At 38.8% G+C, this 21,268-nt stretch overlaps 1 protein-coding gene across 4 annotated transcripts in view; it reads right to left on the bottom strand.

Moving 5' to 3' along the window:
* CELF2 (CUGBP Elav-like family member 2) overlaps positions 1-19,897 on the bottom strand; it is a 501,843-nt gene extending 481,946 nt beyond the window's left edge. The window contains exon 1 of one of the 4 annotated variants that reach the window (XM_036024602.1): positions 19,414-19,897. In XM_036024602.1, the coding sequence (XP_035880495.1) occupies positions 19,414-19,466 (53 nt within the window). In that variant the 5' untranslated portion in view covers positions 19,467-19,897. The remainder of the gene's footprint in view (positions 1-19,413) is intronic. The other 3 variants (XM_036024612.1, XM_036024607.1, XM_036024620.1) reach the window with 3 other exon arrangements.
* Positions 19,898-21,268: the final 1,371 nt, after the last annotated feature.

The raw sequence follows: 21,268 nt of genomic DNA, 5'->3' as shown, positions 1-21,268 counted from the left end.
TAATAATTAAGATTATTTGTTTAATAAGAACAAATTCTAAATGGTAGTTGAATGGAAAATAAACCTGAATCTCTCAGTTGTGGTGAGTTTTCAATACTGTCAGCCATAAAACACTCTGTGTATGTGTATACTTATATGTAAATATGTATAAATATATGAAATGCAAATATATTTTGCTTAATGTAGTTATAGCTTGCTTGTCAAAAGATCTGAAATAAGCATACACACTAATGGTATGAGTGTAGGCAAGTTTTGTGCCTTGTTTTTCTCATAGAAACTTTTGTTTTCATTGATTTTAGAGAGAGGGAGGAAGGCAGGGAGAGAGAGGAAGGGAGTGAGAGAAGGACAGAGAAAGAGTAAGAGAAACATCAATTTGTTGTTCCACTTATATATGCATTCATTGGTTAATTCTTGTATGCACCCTGACCAGGGATTGAACCCGCAACCTTGGTGTACTGGGATGCCTCTCTAACCAACTGAATTACTCAATCAGGACCTTGTTTTTCTCATTTATAAAATGGGGATGATGATGGATCCTGCTTCATGGGTTGTTGCAAGAATGAAATGAGATAGAAGATTTAAAGTGTTTAAAATAGGGCTTAGCATATAATTATTATTCAGATAGCAGGTTATACTATAATTGTATGAGATTGATTATTAATATTATTATCTCTACCACATTTAGCTTAATATTTATAAATGAATAAAATTGCTTTGGTTGTTTTTACATACTTGCAACACAACTCAGCCACTCCAGTTTTTTGTTTATAGGAAAACACACACACAAATATTTGTTTTTTTTTCAAACCAAAAAACTATGTATACACACACATACACACATACAGATCAGTTAACAAAGTCTCTTTATTTATCTTGCCTATTGTTTAAAAAGCATTATGTGCGGAGGAAAAGGGATATCCTAAATTTGAAAGGTCACACACAGCATGAGATGAACTGTGACTCCTCATTTCTGTGACCCAGATGGGGTTCTAGCCCTATAACCAATGTCCACCCCTGCCAGTGCTATGATTCTTACTTTTCCCTTCTCATCGCATAAGACTGTGCTGGAAGGTGTGTAAATGCAGAATTAGTGCAACTGAACTACTGTGAGAGAGTGCTCAGATATTGAATTTTGGCACAATATTCAATTTCAACTATATGCTAATTATACAATAGATTTATTTTTAACTAGAACTCTAGAGAGTACTATATATATATATGTAATTTTCTTTGCTTCTGTGTACCAAAATGTTTTAAAAAGTACCTTCGGATCATGATTTTTTGCTTCAAGGAAACACAAGAAAAGAATTACATATGCCATTTTAAGGTCTTTTTGCTGCAATTCAAGAAAATATCTTATTTCCAAAAGTCCACATACATCTAAGCCATTATCAATTAGGTAAATAACTTCCAAAAATTCCATTTTGGATTTATCTTTATCCATCAATTCCTCACAAGTGAAAACCCTAGAAATGTACAGATATTTTTTCTAAGTAGATCTTCTGAATGCATCAATCCTTGGCAAGCTACTAGGGCCAGACAGCTGTTTTCCAATCAAGATAAAAAATTAAAATCTGTAATTAGTAAATAATCTAATTTTCTTTACTCCAAATAATAAGGTTTAAATGCAAAAATATGTTGTTTATCCCTATCTCCATTTCTGTCTCGCTCAGATACATGAAAGGAGAATGGGAAAAGAATCTAAATTGGTGAAAAATAGTAAAGCAGTAAATCAGGCCTACACACAAGTACAGATAGCTAATTGCTTCAAACAACATGTTTTCCCCTGAGATTCTTCAAATTGAAGTTTGAACTTTTTCTCACTGAACACATATAATTAATCTATGGAATTTAATCCAATGGGGCTTTGAGGGCATTTTATTTTGAGTAAAAATAATGTCATGCCTAAACTTGTAAAGCAGTTTTACTATTAACTTAAAAATGCATGACTGCATATATATTACTGTTACTTCTTGTAAGCATTGTTTCTGTAACTCCCCTCATTTAGGCAGGAAGACCTCTTGAACTTGCAGCAAAATGTGCCTCTAAGGTAGTAGGTAAGAAAGAGGCCAATAGCTGTTATCTATATTTGTGCAGAGGAAAATTAAAGCAGAAACAGATGGCAGGATTTGATTTGGTAAAGGTCAGAGGGCAGCAGAGTTCACATCACTGTACAGCTCCTAGTTGCCAAATGCCCATTTAGCCTTCACAAAGGCAAAGGTGGGTGAAGTCCAGCCCCCTCTGTTGGAGAGCTTGTTGCATTCCAGCTGAGGAGGGAGCCAAGGATCTGGAACAAGTAGCTACAATACAATGGGATTCTTGCTGGGCAGACATATAAACAGTGTGCTTTGAGAGAGCACAGAAAGCCCCAGAAACTTTGAGTAGTAGCGAAACAAGATCATACTTGTCTTTGTAAGAGAATAAATGCATAACAGCGTGGGAAGCTCTGAAGTCTGGAGTAAGTGCCAGTATACCCTGTCATAATCTAACAGTATTTGAAAGAAATGACGAGGACCTCCATTACTGCAGGAGCAAGGAAGATGAGAAGAACCTTAATTCTGGAGGTGCTTCCAAGAAGAAAGTGAATGAATGATAATTGAATATATGTGGTGAAGCACAAGAGCTAAGCTATTGGTGACTGGCATTTTTCAAGCCTCTGTCTTAGCTTCTCTTTCCATGCCAATGCCACATGTATGCATTTAAACACCACATATGCATTCTATTTTTTCCTCTACACAAATGAATTATAAATATGTTTCTTTAGCCATCTCCTTAGAATTCCAGATCCATGTACTCAATCTCAGCTTGAAATGTCTTTTTTTTTAAGGTTTTTAAAAATTTTATTTCTATAGATGGGAAGGGAGGACAAAAGACAGGGAGAGAAACATCAATGTGTGCTTGTCCTTCATGTGTCACCCCCACTGGGGACCTGGCCTGTAATCCAGGCATGTGCCCTGACTGGGAATTGAACTGGGAACTCTTTGGTTCTCAGGCCCACACTCAATCCACTGAGATGCACCAACCAGGGCTTGAAATGTCTTCATAGGTATATTAGATACACTTTAGATACAGATGTCCAAAATCAACCCTAAATCTGGTTCCCTGTAGGATTTAATTTCAGCAAATGACATCTCCACCATGCCAGAAACCCATATGTTGTCCTTGATCCTTTCTTTTTCCTCACTCCCATATATAATATCAGTCCAAATCCTTAGATTTCATTTCATAAATATCATTTGAATCTGCCTATTTATCTCCAGTCCCCCTGCTATTGTCCCATTCCAAATTACTGTCATCTCTGGCCAGGACATCTGCAATTGCCTCTAAAACACCCCTCCCACATCCACGCTCACTCTCCCTACTACTTTGGGAATGAACTTTTGGAAATGTAAATCTCTCCATGGCACTCTTTCCGTTTAACAATGTGAGTGCCTTCCATTTTTCTTAGGCTTGAAAGAACAAAATCCTCAATGTAGCCTAGAATATGTCTAAACCCCTTTTCCTGCCCTCTTTGCTAAAGTCCTACATTGTGTTCTGATCTCAGCTTGCCACAGGAGCTCCTTTCCTGATATCCCTACTTAGACCAGAGAACCATATGTAATTTTCATAGCATCACGTGCTCTCTACCCCTTAGCACAGGTGCAATTTTGTATCTATTTTTGTCTTATCTCATAAATTTTTTTCTCTCTAACTAGATGGTAAATGCCATGATGCAGGGGCCAGGTTTCTTTATGATCACCACTGAATTCTCTAGCATACGGCCTGGTACACATAAAGTGCTCAGTAAATGTTTGAGTAAAACCACTAAAGGAATAAGTCCATGATTTCTAATGAGGATGAAGAGGGAGATGGATAAAGTCATTGATCAAGTTGAGGAGAGAGTTGGACAATGTGGAAAGCTGGGCAGATGGATTCAGTTTCGTGCATATTTAGACCTTATTTTTAGGTCTCCATAGGATACAAGGTAGGTGGTAGAATATACAAAATACTTTTCAGAGAAAAGTTTAAACTGGGAGTCGTTGTACTCCCAATTTCAGGCATATGCACTAGAAACTTTGCAGTGCTAAGGGGCAGGTACAGGGAAGAAGTGCAAGCTCAAATGCCTCCAGGGACCACCCAAAAATGTACCTGTGAAATGATGAAGTAAGTGACAAGTAGCAGTGAGTGTGTACTGGAGGATGTGCGCGCTGTTGTATGGCATGCAAAATCAGATTAAAACATAACATCCTAGCAGCAAAACAAAACACTTCTGCAAATTCCATTCAGCCCTCTTGGAGGGCTGTTTGACATCAAGGAGAATGATAGAAAGGAAAGTCAAAGATAAAGCCTATGCATGCAGAGGAGCAGCCAGCAAAGGAAAGGAAGAAATAATGATCATAGAAGAGAGACCAGTGGCTGACAGTCTCTTGGAAGCCAAGACAGGGATCTTTTTAAGGAGAAACGGACAAATCAGCATGTTAATGCTTCTGAGAATTGAAGTACAATGAGGATTAAAATTAGGCCACTGGATTTGACCATTAGGATTCAGCAAAAGTAGTTACATACTAAACTCATGCCAAAACACATGGTTTTCAACTCTTGAGCAAGGTTGATTTGGGCACTTTTTCTACAAATCTGGTTACCACAGAGCACTGTCTCTGATCTTAGTTTGTTCAGGTCCCTTTTTACTAAGCATAAGTATTTCACATTCTCCTTCAATGTCATTTTTAAAATCAAAATAAAATTAAAAACGCAATAAGATGAAATTGAAGCAATTATAATTTTGAATATGCTTCCTATTATAATTTGAATATCCAACAACCTGAAGCAGTATATAGAATAGGTATTATTTCCATTTTATAGATAAGTGTACAAAAGCTCAGGGAGGTCATGGACTTATCAGGGATCACACAACCAGTTAAATTCTCCAACCACAATTAGCCCAAATCTAGGCTCCTTCCATTTGGCTAGTCTGGAACCCTCCTGGTTAATACACTTTGCGATATGCTATTAACAATATCAACCAAGCAGAGCTCTACCAAGAGCAATACCTCCCCACCTCCCACTCCATCCCCCCACCTCACACACACAGTAAGCCAAGCTGACCATGGTTCAGAAGTTCAGCTTTCCACGTGGAAAACGGCATGCTGCTTGTTGGAGCTCTGAAGGTTGGGACCTTTTCAGACCCCAGGAAATGGGATCTGAGTTGGTTTTGTTTTTGTTTTATAATCTACCCCTGTAAGCAAGTAGTTTCTAACTGGTCTTCAATGGAAGCTGAACCTCATCTCTAGTGGAAAAAAATCTCCTTCTGGATGTACAGTTTGAGTGGTTGGGAAGCTGGACCTGCTTGAGCCCTCTGCCTGAGAACCTGGTACTATAATCAGTGTGCCCATGCCTACAACATGGCGGTCTCACTCTGGTGGATCAGATGTGAGGGTCACATCTGTAGGAATGTGCTCCTACAGGTCTCAAGACTGCCTAATAACACAAAACTAATGACACATGATTACCTCTTAAATTTTGCTTGGTAGCCTCAAAATGCAGTTTCCACATAGGTGCTGCCTAAATAATTTTATTTACCACGAAATAAATCCTAGGAAGATCAGAAGTGTTTGATTTTATGTATAAGTGATACAGCTTGTTTTGTCTGTGTGTGTGACTGAGAACTATGTACCAGCGGTTTTATGAAGATCCTCTGTGAGTTAACAGCAACCCTTCAAGGTAGGCTACCTCAGAACATCACTGGCACTTGCCTAAGGTCACAGAGCTATGGAGTGGTGGACTGGATCTGAACTCAGGTCTATCTTGTTCTGAAGCCCACTTTCCCACCACACATTAGGCCTCAGGAACAAGAAATGCTGAGGAAGGTGGCAGGTTCACTAACATTATTTTACTATGTAGTAGTGTTAATGCCCAAAATTCAGGACAAAGACAACCTAATATAAACAGATGTGTCCATTTCCTTTGATTCATTACTTTTCTTCATGCAATCTCGCCCCCTCCACTGCCTGCCATGTGTGTACAATCCAGACACTTCCAGAACCAGTTTCCAAGTCACCTGTCTGGATTGCTGACACCACATAACTCTGACCTACAGACTTTCCATTTCTTTTTCTAACTCCCTTTTTTTTTTCCTTAAGGAAGGGTCAGGAGAGTGCATATTAATATATTTTATCTTTCCCATTCTAGTGATTTTCATGTCGAAAATTCTAGTACAGCCTCTGGTTACATGCTGTCTTTTTAAAAGACTATCTGCTAAACTTTAATCCATTACTTAAATCTGGAACATACCAAACACAATCGTTGTATGGAATCACCTGGGGAGAGTTTAATGGAAAAGCAAGGCAGCAAATTAGTACCATATGATTAGCTTGAGTAATACTAAGTTTGTTTATCCAAGGCCCCTCAGAAGAATGGACTGTATTTTTAAGATATGACTTGTTTTCAATATCTGTACAGAGACTTGTCACTACTTAACTGGACATTGAATTTTCCACTTATTCATTTCCCCCCTTACAGACAGCCATTTGGCTATTCAGTATGTGCATAATGCAGAGAAAAATAATTATAGGAAAAGGGACACAGAGAATGTCATAATTAAACCGTGCATTTGCAAAATACACTCAATATACTCGAAACATGTTGATTGCTATAATCATGTAGATTAGGTTTTCAGCAAATATCTTTTTAAACAGAGGTTTCTCTAAAGTCAGAAGCAGAGAGGGAGCTCTCAGAATCACCTTATAACACAAAATTAACTAAATTTGCCTTTGATTCATTTTTTAAAATCACGTAAAAAGAGAAGTCCAATGTATTTAAATCAATAGATTTGTGAAACATGAGCACATCTTTTGTGACTTTCTAGAACAGGTTTATTTCTCCCTTACCCAAATCTCTCATTAACAAAAGCCTCTGAGTGTTACCAATGGCAAAGGCAGAAACTTATTGCCTCAAGATGTGGTTTAAACTTTCATTTTATGGTTTGGAGATTAAAGTTCCGAGCGAATACAGTTGCAGGGGTCAATGAAAGTGAAAGATCTATGTGGGAGAATGTTGTTACCACAAGTTAAAAAAACATTCACTGTTTTTATAAAGAAAAAACATTGTCTGCCAAAAAAAAAAAAAGAAGAAATGATGATCAAAAGGGATTTTAAACCAATTACCAGGGCGAAAAACTCAAGCTATGAAATACAGTCCAAGACTTCAAATCCTCTTACTCTCTCTTTTTCTACTTTATGATGTTGGAAGCTTATATGCAAAATATTTCTTTCTGATCCCCATCTAACTAATGGGCTGGTTGAGAGTGCCGGAGAGACTGCTGACTTACTGAATGGTGACCTGCAGAGAATAAGCAAAAGACAAGGAAATCAATTTTATAGCAGCAAACAAACAAAAAATTAACTAGAGAATTAAAGCTTAATATAGCTTTCTCCTCTAGAGAGCTCTGCCTGATTGCAGACAGAGCTTAAAACCAGGTTTCAGAAGCACAACACACTAGTTCTGTTAACAGAGCTCTGCCCAAGATATGCTCAATAAACGGAAAAACACTTTGCCGCTTGCCTTCTGTAATGAGAGAAGACAGTGAGGCAAGTACTCATCCAGGGACTAGGGACACAAGCTTTACTCTCCAACCCAGTTATTGGATTTTAATAAAACAAAATCTACGTCTTCAGGAGCTGTTTTCCTCAAACACACTTAGCCTGCTTTCAAAGATGACAATAAGGACCCTTTCCTTCCTTTCCTACAGAAATAAAATTGAGAACATTCTGCCTTATGTGACTCTGCTCCTACCTACCACTCCCTGTCCATCATCACCAATGTCAGGTGCCCAGAGGTGAAATCTGCCTTCTGTTCTTTAAGGGGAGAGGGGACAGCGAGGAAGGACGAGGACAAAGGCAGCAGTCAGGAGGGGACCTGATCAGAATCTGGGTGAGGGCATGTGCTCAAGGAGGTTTTTTTTTTTTGCCATTGAGGAGAGCATTATAATGAAATTAAAGTCCTTCAGAAAGAAATTCTGCCTCAAACCACTTTCCTCTCCAGTGATTTTCCTGTAGTCTTGTTCTTGTATACTTCTAGTTCTTTGACAAAGGAAACTGACCTTTTTGATCTGGTAATTTAAGTGCAACTTATTGTAAAGTGGTAATTTATTAAGATTCAAGAGCAGAGGAAGCCCTCCTCCTCAGGAAGAATTCAGCTCACACTGGAGTGTTCCTGACTCAGGTCTTCCAGGCAGAACCTATGGGGCAGCAATACAGAAAGCCTCACCAACCTTCTTCTCATACCTGAATTCTGCTGCTTCCCCACCCTCCCATTGTTTGCTGCATAGCTGCAAGTAAGCCACAAAATGTAAATTCTCTGATGTCGAATTATGTTGCTTTAAATTTCTAGGAAGCTGTAACTGATTGATCCCTCTGAAGAGCCTTATAATGCATAAAGAAGCTGGAAAAGCCATGTTACTTCATTTGGCCCAGGGCCAGTTCATAATCCTAAATCTCATAAAAAATACCATTTTTGTTCTGTAGAGGTACCTGTTATAGGTAGGACATGGGGGCTTCTATCAGATGCTAAATCTCTTTGCTTGTTATGATCATGCATGTTTTCAATTTGGCATTCAATCTAGGCATGAGTTTTATTTTTAATAATAAAATGCCTGACCACATCCTAAAGATGAGGTTGATTTTGTGGTAATGAGACAGCAATTGTGGGTACAGACCAAAGGCACTGGAAGTCAACTTTTATTTCCTCAAGAAGTCATTTTCTGGCTCTCATGGGCAATAGGCAGTAAATTATCTCAGCTGCCTTCTTCCCACAACTCCTATAATCCCCGTAGAGGGTGTTTTTCAAGGAGTTCTTCTCTTCCTTGGTCTCATTTCATAATCTCCCAATGGGATGAGTCCCTGCTATCACTTGATGAGATTCTAGGTCATTGTCAAGGTCAGGTGGGTTAGAAGTGTTGGGTCTTCCTTAAAATGTAGCATGTTCTGCGCTTGCCTCCATATAGCCAAAATGAAAGGTAATCCTGGATTGATCAGAGAAAGTCTAACTATCCCTCCTTCACTCTTTGTACATTCTCTTCTTCCTAGAGGCTAAAGTCCAGTATAGCTTAGGCCAGCTCAGTGTATAACATGTGGAGAATATGTTCTCTTGTTGCTTTCTCTGGTCTAATTTCCCTATTGAGGTCCTTGCTGTTAGGCTCTTAAAGGTCTAAATCTTAGTGGAACATATATGGTCAATTGGCTTACCTAGGAATCAGCAGACTATGACCTGTGGGCCAAATCCAGCCCTCTGCCTGCCTTTGTAAACAGAGCTTTATTGGAATCCCACCACATCCGATCACTTATATGTTATCTCTGGCTACTTTTGGGCTACAATGGCAGAGTTAAGTAGTTGTGACAGAGACCATATGGTTTGTCAGCAAAGCGAAAAATATTTACTAATTGGTCCTTTACAGAAGCAATTTGCCAGTCCTTGGTGTAGATCATCATAAAATGGACCTGAAACATTCAACGTTTGGCTACCTGTAGCTGAAACATTTCTAACTAATAGACTGAGGTTTCAATGTAAAACAGAGCAGAAGTTATTTAAAACAATCTAGATTAGATTAGGAAAAAAAATGGTGTCTGAACGGTCCAGTCTGACCCATTAGATTTATACATATTGGGCTTTTGAACCAATCCACATTTAATTCTACACTCTTACTTCAATCTGTCATTGTTTCTTTCAGGCCATGAAGGTCCAGGTTTTGCAGAAGTGGCAGTGGAGAAGGCCAGCTATAACATTCCAGAATATTTCAGCCCCTTCCGTGATTCCCCAACAAGTGGTTTTTAGAATCCTCAGTTAAGAAACTGATGGCCCCCTCTTGGTCCCTCCATCCTTAGTCCCTCTGGACACTTGTACATGAGGGGTCTGCATCAAGACCCAAACATCCATGGGTTCCCTGGGCATAATGCCATTTAATATACCCAATCTTACTTTCCATCTGAGTGTAAAAGAATTATATTTTTTATGTCTTTCAAATGTGCACATTTCATAAACACCCTATCATCCTGGGCCTTCTAATGGAGATGTGCTTTCTGCTTTCATGGAAGTCATTCTGTAACTCAAAGAAATAGATAAGAAAATAAAAAAAACACATTCCATTTTGTAGAGCAAAGGAAACTATCAACAAGATGAAAAGGCAACCAACCAAATGGGAATATTTGTAAATCATATATCTGATAATATATGATATTTAAAATATATAAAGAACTCATAGAACTCAATAGCAAAAAGAAAATAACCCAATTTAAAATGGGCAGATAATCTGAATAGACATTTCTTCAAAGAAGACATACAGATGACCAGTAGGTACATGAAAATGTGCTCAACAGTATGGAGGTTCCTCAAAAAATTAAAGATAGGCCTAACATACATACAATCCAGCAATTATGCTCTGGGTATTTATCAAAAAAAATGATAACACTAACTCAGAAAGATACATATACCCACATGTTCATCACCACATTATTTACAATAGCCAAGGCATGGATGGAAACAACTTAAGTACCCAGTGGCAGATAATGGGTAAAGAAGATGGGGTACTAACACACAGTGGGTATTACTCGGCCATAAAAAGAAAGAACTCTTGCCATTTGCAACAACATAGATGGACGTTGAAGGTATTATGCCAAGGGTAATAAGTCAGAGAAAGACAAATACTGTATGATCTCATTTATATGCGGAATTTAAAACAAAACAACAATAATAAACAAATTGAGCTCATAGGCTCATAGATATAGAGAACATACTGATGGTCACCAGAGGTGCAGGGGTGAGCTAACTGGATGAAGGGGTCAAAAGGTACAAACTTTCAGTTACAAAATAAGTCCTGGGGATGTGTACAGCATGGTAACTATACGTAATGATACCGTGCTGTTTATTTGAAAGTTGCCAAGAGAGTAGATCTTAAAAGTTCTTATCACAAGAAAAATAAATTTGTAAGTATATATGGTAATGGATGTTAACTGAACTTACTATGGTGATTATTTCTTAATATACTCAAACATCAAATCATTGTTATATAACTGAAACTATGATGTTATATGTCAATCATTATCTGAAAAAATCCACATTCAAATTGTTATTTACATTACGTCTCTGTAGAGTGACAACTAAGTGTTGAGGAAGTTGCAATGTGGCAAGTGGCCGATTTAAATAAGGTTGTCAGGCAGAGTTACACTGAGGAATTCCGGTTAGAACAAACCTTTTAGACACATGAGTTTTTATGGAGGAGAAGAGCATTCCAGCTCTTGGGCCTCATTAATGGCTGTTGTGGTTGATAATGAAGATAATGATGGTGGGAAGCATTGTGCCAAGGCTCAGAGGAAGCCTTAAGTTCCATTTGTAAATGCCAAACTTAAATGAGGATAACATTTTTCCAGTTTACAAAGTCTTTCACTTATCCACCAGGAAACATAATAAAATATATAAAACTGCCATTTCCACAGGCCTGTATTTTTTTTCTGGCTTAGGCATTTGTGTCTCTGTGAGAATGAAAAACTTGTGCAATGAAAAAGAAAATGGAGTTCCCAAACCATGGTTAAGGGTAACACCTGCAGTCTGGTTAGAGTGCAGTATTCGGCCCTGTAGGAATACTCACATGACTGCTAATGTCAGTATGCATCAGCAGAATGCATCCCTGCAACAGCTGATTTATAATATAGCCTGAGTTCAGAGACAGCACATTGGAAAACAGGTTTGTAGTTCAGTCTATCAACTCTACAGAAGGATTGGGAATAAAAGATCTGTGAAGGAAAGTGAGAATCAATGTAAAGAGAATTGCTTTGCTTCCAGAAAAACTCTACAGTGTGGGCAAAGGAAGCATGGTATGGCTTACACAGGTGGGACTTGAGATCCGTGGGAGAGTGCTTCTTTGTTCTATCTCACAGAGATAATATAATTTTATGAGTGGGAATCCTTAGATACATAACCTGGTTCAATCTCTCATCTTACAACGAGGAATGTGATGTCCATTCAAATACTGGCTGGGCAAACAGCAGTGTCTGGGGATAGGATGCAAGTGGACACAGCGATGAATCAGGCATGGATCTTATCTATCTTTATAGGGTTTGAAGCCTCCTAAGGGGACAAAAGTATATATAAATGACAAAGGAGAAAATATGCACTTGCATTTGGAGATCTTAGGTTATGTTCAGTGCTATGAGCATTCAGGGGAAGGACATTTTCCTTCCATTGAGAGGTGGGATGGAAGCAAGGAGAGTTTCGTGAAGAGTTCTCAGCTGAAATTAGGAAGTAGCAAACCTGGGTCAGGACTGGACACTGCTGGAGACACGGTGGTAAAAAAGACAGTCCGTGTCCTCAGGAAACCTATGGAGTGTGGGGACTGGAGATGTTTTTAACATAGAATTGAAGAAAGGAGGGTGAGTGGTTGATCTCTTCAGGTACCTTGTCCTGTGGTATTAAAATGCAGAGAGGAGCTAAACACGGGAGCCCTGCATAAGAACAGACAGGAAGTCTACCCTGGCAGTCCTCTCCTACGGAACAGCCTATCGCATTTGATTCTAGTATTCTGGGACATTGAGCCTGAACACGTAATATCTGGGGAGTGTAGGGAGGCGAGTAGCACTTTCTGCTTTCTAGTCCCAAATGTTGGAATAAAAGTAGCAGGTGGTTTTCTATTTTGGGAAAATAGCTTCACTGTGGTCTCTGACCTTTGGGAGATTACAGGAGGAATTTCCTCTTGTGTTTCTTTGAAATTTCACATGATCTGGGTTTGTTGTTTTTGTCCTTGATACATTGCTGGTACAATCCACCAGGGAAACAGAACCATTCAGGAGGGAGAAAACTAATTGTCAATGAATATTTTTGTACTGATTATTTCTGTCAATGGAATGGAAACAACTCATGAAGGTATTTTTGTTTTTTTGAATGCTGGAATGAGATGAAAATGCAATTGCATTTTTATGTGATCTTATAATAACCTTTGTCATTATCAGTTATATCATGTGCTACATTAGTCATGCTTTGTGAAAAGTAGATTCTCCAATATAATAAATTGTTTAAGAAGCCCAGATCTTGTATTCACTTTCATAAACATATATAGTAATTCATTCTACCTAGAGAATTATTACATGATCTTCTCTATATTCTCATAGCCTACTTCCCCCTGGTTCTTGCAAAGGTTTTTAAAAAGTACCCCATGCCATTGATGATAAGTAGGCCATCATTCTTCAAACTTTCCTGTGAGAAAAGGAAAAATAATGTGGTGCAAATTTTTCCCATCGGAGGCATACTTAAGGCAACATGCTTCATCAAGTTACCAGTGTGCCAAGGAAAGGTGCTAAGTCAGAACAGTATATGGCATCATTTTCTAAGTGTTCTGGTTCAGCTAGTAAAAACCAAGTCCCCATTGTGGTAAATGGGAGCACCTACTTCATAGTGTTGTTGCAAAGATTAAATGAGATATTAAATACAAAGCACTTAGCACAATACCTGGCCCATAGAAAGCATTCATAATTCTTATCTCATCCTCTAAGACTAACCCTATACTTCAGATGGCAGCCTACCCTCAGGGGACACCAACAGAGCTTCCATGTAACTTGTTCTTCCTCCAAGTATTTTTAAGATGTCATGTAATGTGAGCCAAAGAGTATCTACACATGGCATTCATTCAAAAATATATAGCAAGCTTTCCTCTGTGAATTTGGAATTCATCTTGGGAGATTTATCAGGCATTTGAAAGAGAAATGTCTCCTAAATGAGCTAGAGAAAGCAATGAAAAAGAAGGAGAAGAGGCCAAACATGTCAGGGTCTGGTCTATTTTTTCCATCAACATGTGCTGTTCTCATTAATGGGAGTTTCTCACACACTCAGAAAGGGAACAGGTCAAAGTGTATTTTATTATATAGCATTAAAGTTCATCCAAACATTTCAGGGATGTAGTAAGCCATAAATTGTCTCCAGATTATAATCATCTCTGTGAGATAAAGTACTCATGATCTAAAACATCTTTGACCTTTGAAATATTACCAAGATCTTTTAAAAAACTTTTTTCCCAATACTAAGGCAACTTTATGAAATAAATGCTCTTCGTCAGATGAGATTGAAAACATTGCTCCAACAATGATTAAAATTAAAAAAAAAGAAAACATTGCTCCAAGTGTACACCAAAAACACTTCTATTTTCTTGTGGGTCAAAGGCATTAGCTAATATATGAGAGGTAAGAGAAGGCCCATAGGCCAAATCCAGTTCACCGACTGTTTCTGTAAATAAAGTTTTATTGGATTGCACCCAAGCTTAGTAATTTACTAAGGCTACTTAGTAATTTATCATGGCTACTTTCACTTTGCATGGCAGAACTGAATCATTGCAACAGAGATTCTGTGGCCATCAAAAACTCAAGTATTTATCTTTTTGCCCTTATCAACGTTTGTACATTCTGGATCTAGATCATTCTCTTGTATAGAAGAAATAAATTCTGCTTGAATAATAGGTGTCTATCAGATGCCCAGAGAAAGTAAAAATTGTCCATGTTATCAAATTCAGAGACTTTGCTGATTGAAACAGAAATGAGGATATGGAGATAGAATTAGTAAACTGGGAGGTAGGAGTTAGTTATTCATTCACTCAGTCCACATAATATACCACCACATAATACACCACCGCTACTGTGATAAACATGGGCATTAGAGTGTGAACAAAATAGGTAAAGCCTCTGGCCTCAGAAAGTGTAAGGCTGATGGGGAAGACAAACTGTGACCACTTCACTCAATTAATTCATTCACTCACTCATTATCTTATGTGCCAAAAAATATTTTAGTACTGGGTATATGCCAGTTAAACATACAAACCATATACTCTAATGAGAGAGATAATAAATACATGTAAAAATAGCAGGTATTGCTCTGGCTCATGTGGCTCAGTGGATTGAACATGGGCATGTGAACAAAAGGGTCCTTGTTTGATTTCCAGTCAGGGCACATGCCTGGGTTGCAGGCCAGGTCCCCTGTAGGGGGCACACAAGAGGCAACCACACATTGATGTTTCTCTCTCTCTCTCTTTCTCCCTCCCTTCCTCTCTCTCTCTGAATATAAATAAATAAAATCTTTTTAAAAATAACAGGTATTGATAAGTGCTATGAGAATATTAATTAGACCATGTAAAATTGAAATATTTTTAATAGGTCAAAAGTGGTTGAATACTGGCAATTTTATATGGTTCAACCTATCAGGGAGACATGCTAGAGAGTGACTTTTGAATGACTTTAAATCATGGGGTCTGAGACAACTTCACTGAGGAGGTGACATTTGAGCTAAGACTTGTATAACAAGCAGCATCCAGACCTACAAATAGCAAAGACTTCCAGGTAGGAAGAGGAATGGCTTGTGCAAACATCCTAAGGCCAAAATAAGCTTGGCTTTTTGGAGGAAGAGACAGAAGACCATAGTGGCTGGAACAACATGGTCTGTGGGGAGAGAGGGAGAAGATATGGCTGGAGAGGTAGTCAGGGCTAGGTCAGATGAGCTCTTGTAGGTTAGAATAAGGATGCTGAGTTTAATTTGAACTGTAATGGGAACTTTTTCGATAGAAAAGTCACATGATATGATTAATGGCTTTTGAAGTGTTTTCATTCCCCTCGTGTGGAAAATATTTGACTGTGAGAGCAAGAACTGAAACAGGGAAATATGTTAGGTAGTTGTACAGGTTTCTGAGCCAAACGAGATAAATGCAAAGAAAGGTGGAAAAAAGCAAAGAATCTGTAGATGTTTAGGAATTGAAATCAACAGGAGATGGTAACCGCATGGATGTAATTAGAGGGAAAATGAGGGAATAGTGAGGATTCCTAGCTTTCCACTTGAGTACCTGGCGGGATGGCTGTGTGACTCATAAACTTGTGAACAGCAGAAAGGAACCAGGTCTTGGGGGAGATTATAGAAACGGTTTATAACCTGTGTAGCTTGAGTCATCGTTAAGATATATCATTGGCTGTGCTGAGAAGTCTGGGAACTCTGAGGAGAGTTCTGGGCTGAGCTGTCTTAACTCATTAAAGGAGAGGTGGGAAGACAAGTGAAGGTGAGTACAACCCCTCAGCAGACAAGATGGAGTTCAAGAGAAGGCTGTAGTGGCAACTTGTCCAATTGATGAATTCTGTGACCTAATGTAGTCACTCCATCTTGTGTGCTCAATTCCTTCATCTCTAAATGGTATGGGAAAACTAGATTTGGGTTTTTCAGGCTCTTGTATGGAGGTGATACAGGGGCATGGGCAGGGGTATAGCAAAGGCCAGGCATTCAGAGGTCTGCTCCCTGTTAACTCCCCTTCACTGTTAACTTTTTTCCCCTCGACTAATACCTATGAACATTAAATCTTGTATTAAACATATTGCCAGGTTTCTTTTCAATTCTTTTTACCCGAGGTTTACTAAATTGTCATGTTCTTTTTTTTTTCAGTACACTAATTATATTTTTCTTGATTTAGCTGATTTTGAATGTTTTCTTTGTGTGAAACTTTTCTGTTTGTCTTTTCCCTATATTCTAGAGTATCACTGTTGGAAATTGTTGGTGTCTTTGGGTGGGAGTTAGATTTCTTTTATGCCCCTTAACACAGACATTAAATTACTGGTAACACAGCCAATAGCACCATTCACTGCTTTGATTTTCCACTTGACAAAATATGCCTAGGATGATGTCAAGCATAGTTGAGAAGGTTTATGACCTGAACTTGTATCCCTGCAGCAGATCATATCTTGAAACACTAAATTATGGTGTCAGCAGATTTAAAAATTGTTTTACACGATCACTTTTCATGAGCAACAGGTTTGGCAGAACTCCAGGCTGCATACCTGGAGCAAACATCTGAAAACATTCCAGGTAACACAGGTTTGAAAGCCTTTCCACTGTTATAAATTAAGCATTCTACTCATTTGTCAAAGTAACAGTGTTCCTTTTCCTTACCGAATGGGGGCTCTCATCTCTGGATTTCTAAAGCCGTTTTATGAATGAAAACTCATATCACATAGAACTCTGTACGGCATTAGCATATACATCTTCATTCTCCTGATAGTTGTCCCATTTATAAGCTCATGTTGTATCTTTGCTTCTCCCACATACATTAGATAGAGACTTACTGTTGGCGACTCAATGGTTCAATGGATCAGGATTAGCCAAGAAAAGCCTCATTGTAAACAATTAAGGAATATAAAATTCAATTCATAAACACTATCCCCTTTATAATTCCTTACCTCAGGAAAGGATTACACAGTTTAAAAGCTGATGAAATTATGCTTGCCAAGAAGAGGTGAGGACAGAATGAACTTGGCATACCCTAATGGTTGATGGAAAAATATACCTCTTTGCCAGGTCTTGCCACTCCAAGTTTGGGAAACTTTACTTACTCTAGCAATAAAGTAAACTTCACTTATGTTAGGAACACATTTAGGGGTAAGGTAACATTATTACTGATTTTTAAGTGGATTAAGATTCATTTAAAAAGGCCTTTGGAGGGCTACATCTTCAAAATTTATAATCATCACACACATTCTTAGAGCTATGGCCCACAATATCCATTTGTGTAATAATATTAATAAGCTAATCACCGAAAAGAAATGTTCAAAAGTAGTCTTAAGAAATATTTCAATTTTAAGCCCTGGCTGGTGTTGCTCAGTGGATTGAGTGCTGTCCTACAAACCAAGGGGACACCAGTTCAACTCCCAGTCAGGGCACATGCCTGGGTTACAGGCCAGGTCCCCGACAGGGGGCGTACAAGAGGCAATCACACATTGATGTTTCTCTCCCTCTTTCTCCCTCCCTTCCCCTAAAAATAAATAAAATCTTTTTGAAAAAAAGAAATATTTCAATTTTAGAAACAGACTACCAATCCAGTCAAAGAAATAAAGAATGAAATTCATTCTAAGAGCAGCATCATAAAGACATTTACAGAAGTACATAAGAACATTTACATAAGAACATTTACCATTTCTCAATTACAACTTAAATTTAACCTACAAAGAGAAGAAAATATAACTGACAGATCCATAAAATTTTGTGCCTTTTTATCTAGAAATCCTTGGAGTTATTTAACAAAAGCAAAAATTTATATGCACAAAGATGTTTCTTGTGGTGTTGTTAATACAAATCAAGGCCTGGAAACAATCTGAGTTTTCAACAAATGATGATTTAGTAAACAATGTACACCAACATTATGGTGCTTTATTTACCCATTGAAATCATGGTTATGAATGGTAGGTAACGACATGAAAATGTTTGATATTTATGTGAAAAAACAAGCAGATTCTAAAATGGCACATACACTATGATGTACAACACATACACACGTAAAGTTCTAGAAAGCAGGATGGAAGAATTTAAAAAAGGAAAATCACTAAGATGGATATTGGCTATTTTTCCTTCTATTTGCTCTTTTCTATAATATTGTTCCTTTGAAAAATAAGAAAAGTAGATGAATACAAAGGCAGAACCAATGAGAGGGAAATAAATACTAGCTAATTAAGATAAGATAAATGTCAGGAAAAAGAGGTCCAGTAACACACACACTTCTATTCTAGTCTACACTTAGTTCCAATGGAATCATGTTTTGGGGTAGATATTTAGGACAATTTGACATACTATAGAATCCTTTTCAAAAACTCCCTCAATTTCACTGTTTTTTATATTTTAAAACTTGCCCAAAGTGTTTTTTTTTTTTGCTGGGAAATGCCCTTTGGTGTTACATTAAACCTATGAGTTCACTGTGAACTCTACCAAGAGTCAGCTGAGACCCAGGTGGAGGGAACGCATGAAATCGGTCACTTTGAGCTCCTTGCTTCTAATTTTCCTGGGCTCCTGAGAGACGCAAAGGTCAGAGTTCAGCTTTTTGGGAGCATTTAGAGAAAGACCTCATTTCATAAATTCTACTCATTCAGTATTAAGGTCAACTGAGTTTTTCTAGCTTTTCCATATTTGACCTGGAGAGAAGGAGAGGTCAGAGGAGGGACACATTTCCACAGATTGTTAAAAGAGGAGCAGGAATAATGTTTTCTGGAGTTTGTTTTTTTAATGTAAAGTCCCCCAAAGTTTGCTACATCCCCTCTCCTCTCTTCCGCGCCCATGAAATACAACAATAAAGATGAGAACGGGGTCCTGTGAGTGAGCTGGTGTCCGGAATCAATTCAGTAAAATTGTGCATGCTGTCATTAAAATGCACCGCATTCGTCTCTTGGAGTGAAACAAGACTTCTCACGCCTCGATTCGCGCAAGTGTTGGAGTTGTTTCCCTATCGAAGCGGAGTGTTCCTCCACGCAGATCTGGTTGTCACTGAAAGCCACCACAGGCAACGCACTTCGCATCCAGCGTTCCTTAATTGGGGTAGGGGTGGGGGTGGGGAGGAACTTGGCCATGAACTGAAACAGTGATGGGAGAGAAAGAAAGCAGGCCTACCTTAAAACTTTCCAGTCTTTGAGTGGATCCAAGTCAGAGATTAAGGAATCCATTGTCTAAGAGGCAGCTGAAGGCGAATCCAATCCGAGAGGAGGGGTAAGGGGGTGGGTGGAGGGGAAGGAACCGGCCCGCCGGCTTCTTGGCTCGGGCCAGCGCGATGGGGCGCCCAGCACAGCTCTTCTTACTTCCAGGATTGATAAGCACTTGTCCTGGCTTTTCTCCACCCCCCAAATCAATCTGGCGCTATATTCCTTCCCAGCCCGGGCTCATTTCTCCACACCACCTTTGAAAGCCCTTGTAATCTGCTCCAACTGATCAAATTTGACCTTTTTGTAGCCCACTTTATTCCAAGCACAGCTCTCCGTTAAATCTCTCTTTATTAACACCGTCCTCCTTGGCTTTTCTTTTGGAACAAACACAGATCAAGCCTGAAGCCTCCAGACTTTACCCGCAATCATTTACAGATTACTGCAAGCTGCAGCCCTCTCCTCCTTTGGGGCATTCCCGCTGCCTCGGAGATTTTGCTTTCATATTCCTGTCGAAGACCGGTTAGGTTTCTTTCTTTCCTTTTTTTGTGGTTCGGGTTCTGGGACACCAGCCTTGGGCTTAGAGCTTCCCTCAGGGGCTGTAACTACATGACTGTTAGGATTTGTTTTTAAAAAATAATTTGGAATGGGGCCGCTAACCAGCTAGAATTTATTGTGTTTTCTGGTGGAGATTTTGTTACACTGCTTTCCCCCCTCCTTTCTTTCTTGTGTTGTTTTAAAAAATATGAAGTGGTTGCGAGGGGAGAGAATATTTCTAAACATTAAGAAAAAAGAGTGTGGGCTTTTCTCCCTCCACTTGTCTTTTTGTCCTTTATTCAAAACCGAACATCCTTTCAATAATCATCTGAAACCGTGCATTAGCAGATATTTTTAAAATATCAAGAGCAGGATTGTTTTGTCTTTAGTGTCCACAGTTCTTCTGCCTGTGCTGATGTAGCTCCTTTGTGAGGGGAGAGGTTTCTCACTTTCATAAGCGCTGCCTCTCGAGCTTTCCCAGGTCCCACCTAAGACTCTGCAGCTGAAGCTCTTTGTCGCGTCCTCGAGGATCCTGGAATTAGAAAATCCTGAAATCATGTAGAACAGGGGCTTCCGGACCGTGGTCTAGGGTCATCAAGATTTCCAGTCCATCTGCATGTCTCGGGGGCTTTACTTGGTAGCCTCTCTCTTTATATCAAATTCCTCTTTTCTCTCACACTTATTTTTAAACAAATTTTTAAGATCATTACCATAATTGGAAAATCAGCTCCACTGGTCGAACAAAATTATTGTACCTAGACACATGGACCAGCTAAAGGCACTGGGCTAGGTCTTTTTTCCCCTTGGTTAAAAAGAGTTTAGCCAGTGTTAGGGGTATGGGGGACATTCTTGCACCCATCAGAGACTTTCTCTACAAGGAAGAGTAAAGATTTTAAGAGAATAGACTTCAACATTCTGTAATGTACTTACATTCTGTAATGTCCTTACTACCTAAAATAGTCAGCTGGGAGAAGGGGTTCCAAGTTTTTCCCTTTAGGCAGAACCTACCAAGAAAGAGAAAGTTGTTCCTTCCATTGGGAAAGATGTAGTGACAGTTTGGGTCGGGAAGCATGCTGCTTTTATTGTCAGGGAGTTCTTCTAGTGAATTCCAAATGCCCCTCACAGCATTTTAAATCCATTCTCGATCATCCTTTTCTCTAAAAACTCCATGCTTAAAACATTCAGCAAATCCTCAGTTTAGATGTGTTTCTCTTGTACAGCCATATATACTTTCCTTAATGGCTGTAAATGACTCTCTTCAGAAATGCAACTATCATTATGCTAAAATTAAA

Source organism: Phyllostomus discolor, chromosome 1, assembly GCF_004126475.2.
Source record: "Phyllostomus discolor isolate MPI-MPIP mPhyDis1 chromosome 1, mPhyDis1.pri.v3, whole genome shotgun sequence".
Lineage (NCBI taxonomy): Eukaryota > Metazoa > Chordata > Mammalia > Chiroptera > Phyllostomidae > Phyllostomus > Phyllostomus discolor.
Note: the sequence above shows the minus strand (reverse complement) of the source record. Positions and strands in the feature narration are given on the sequence as shown.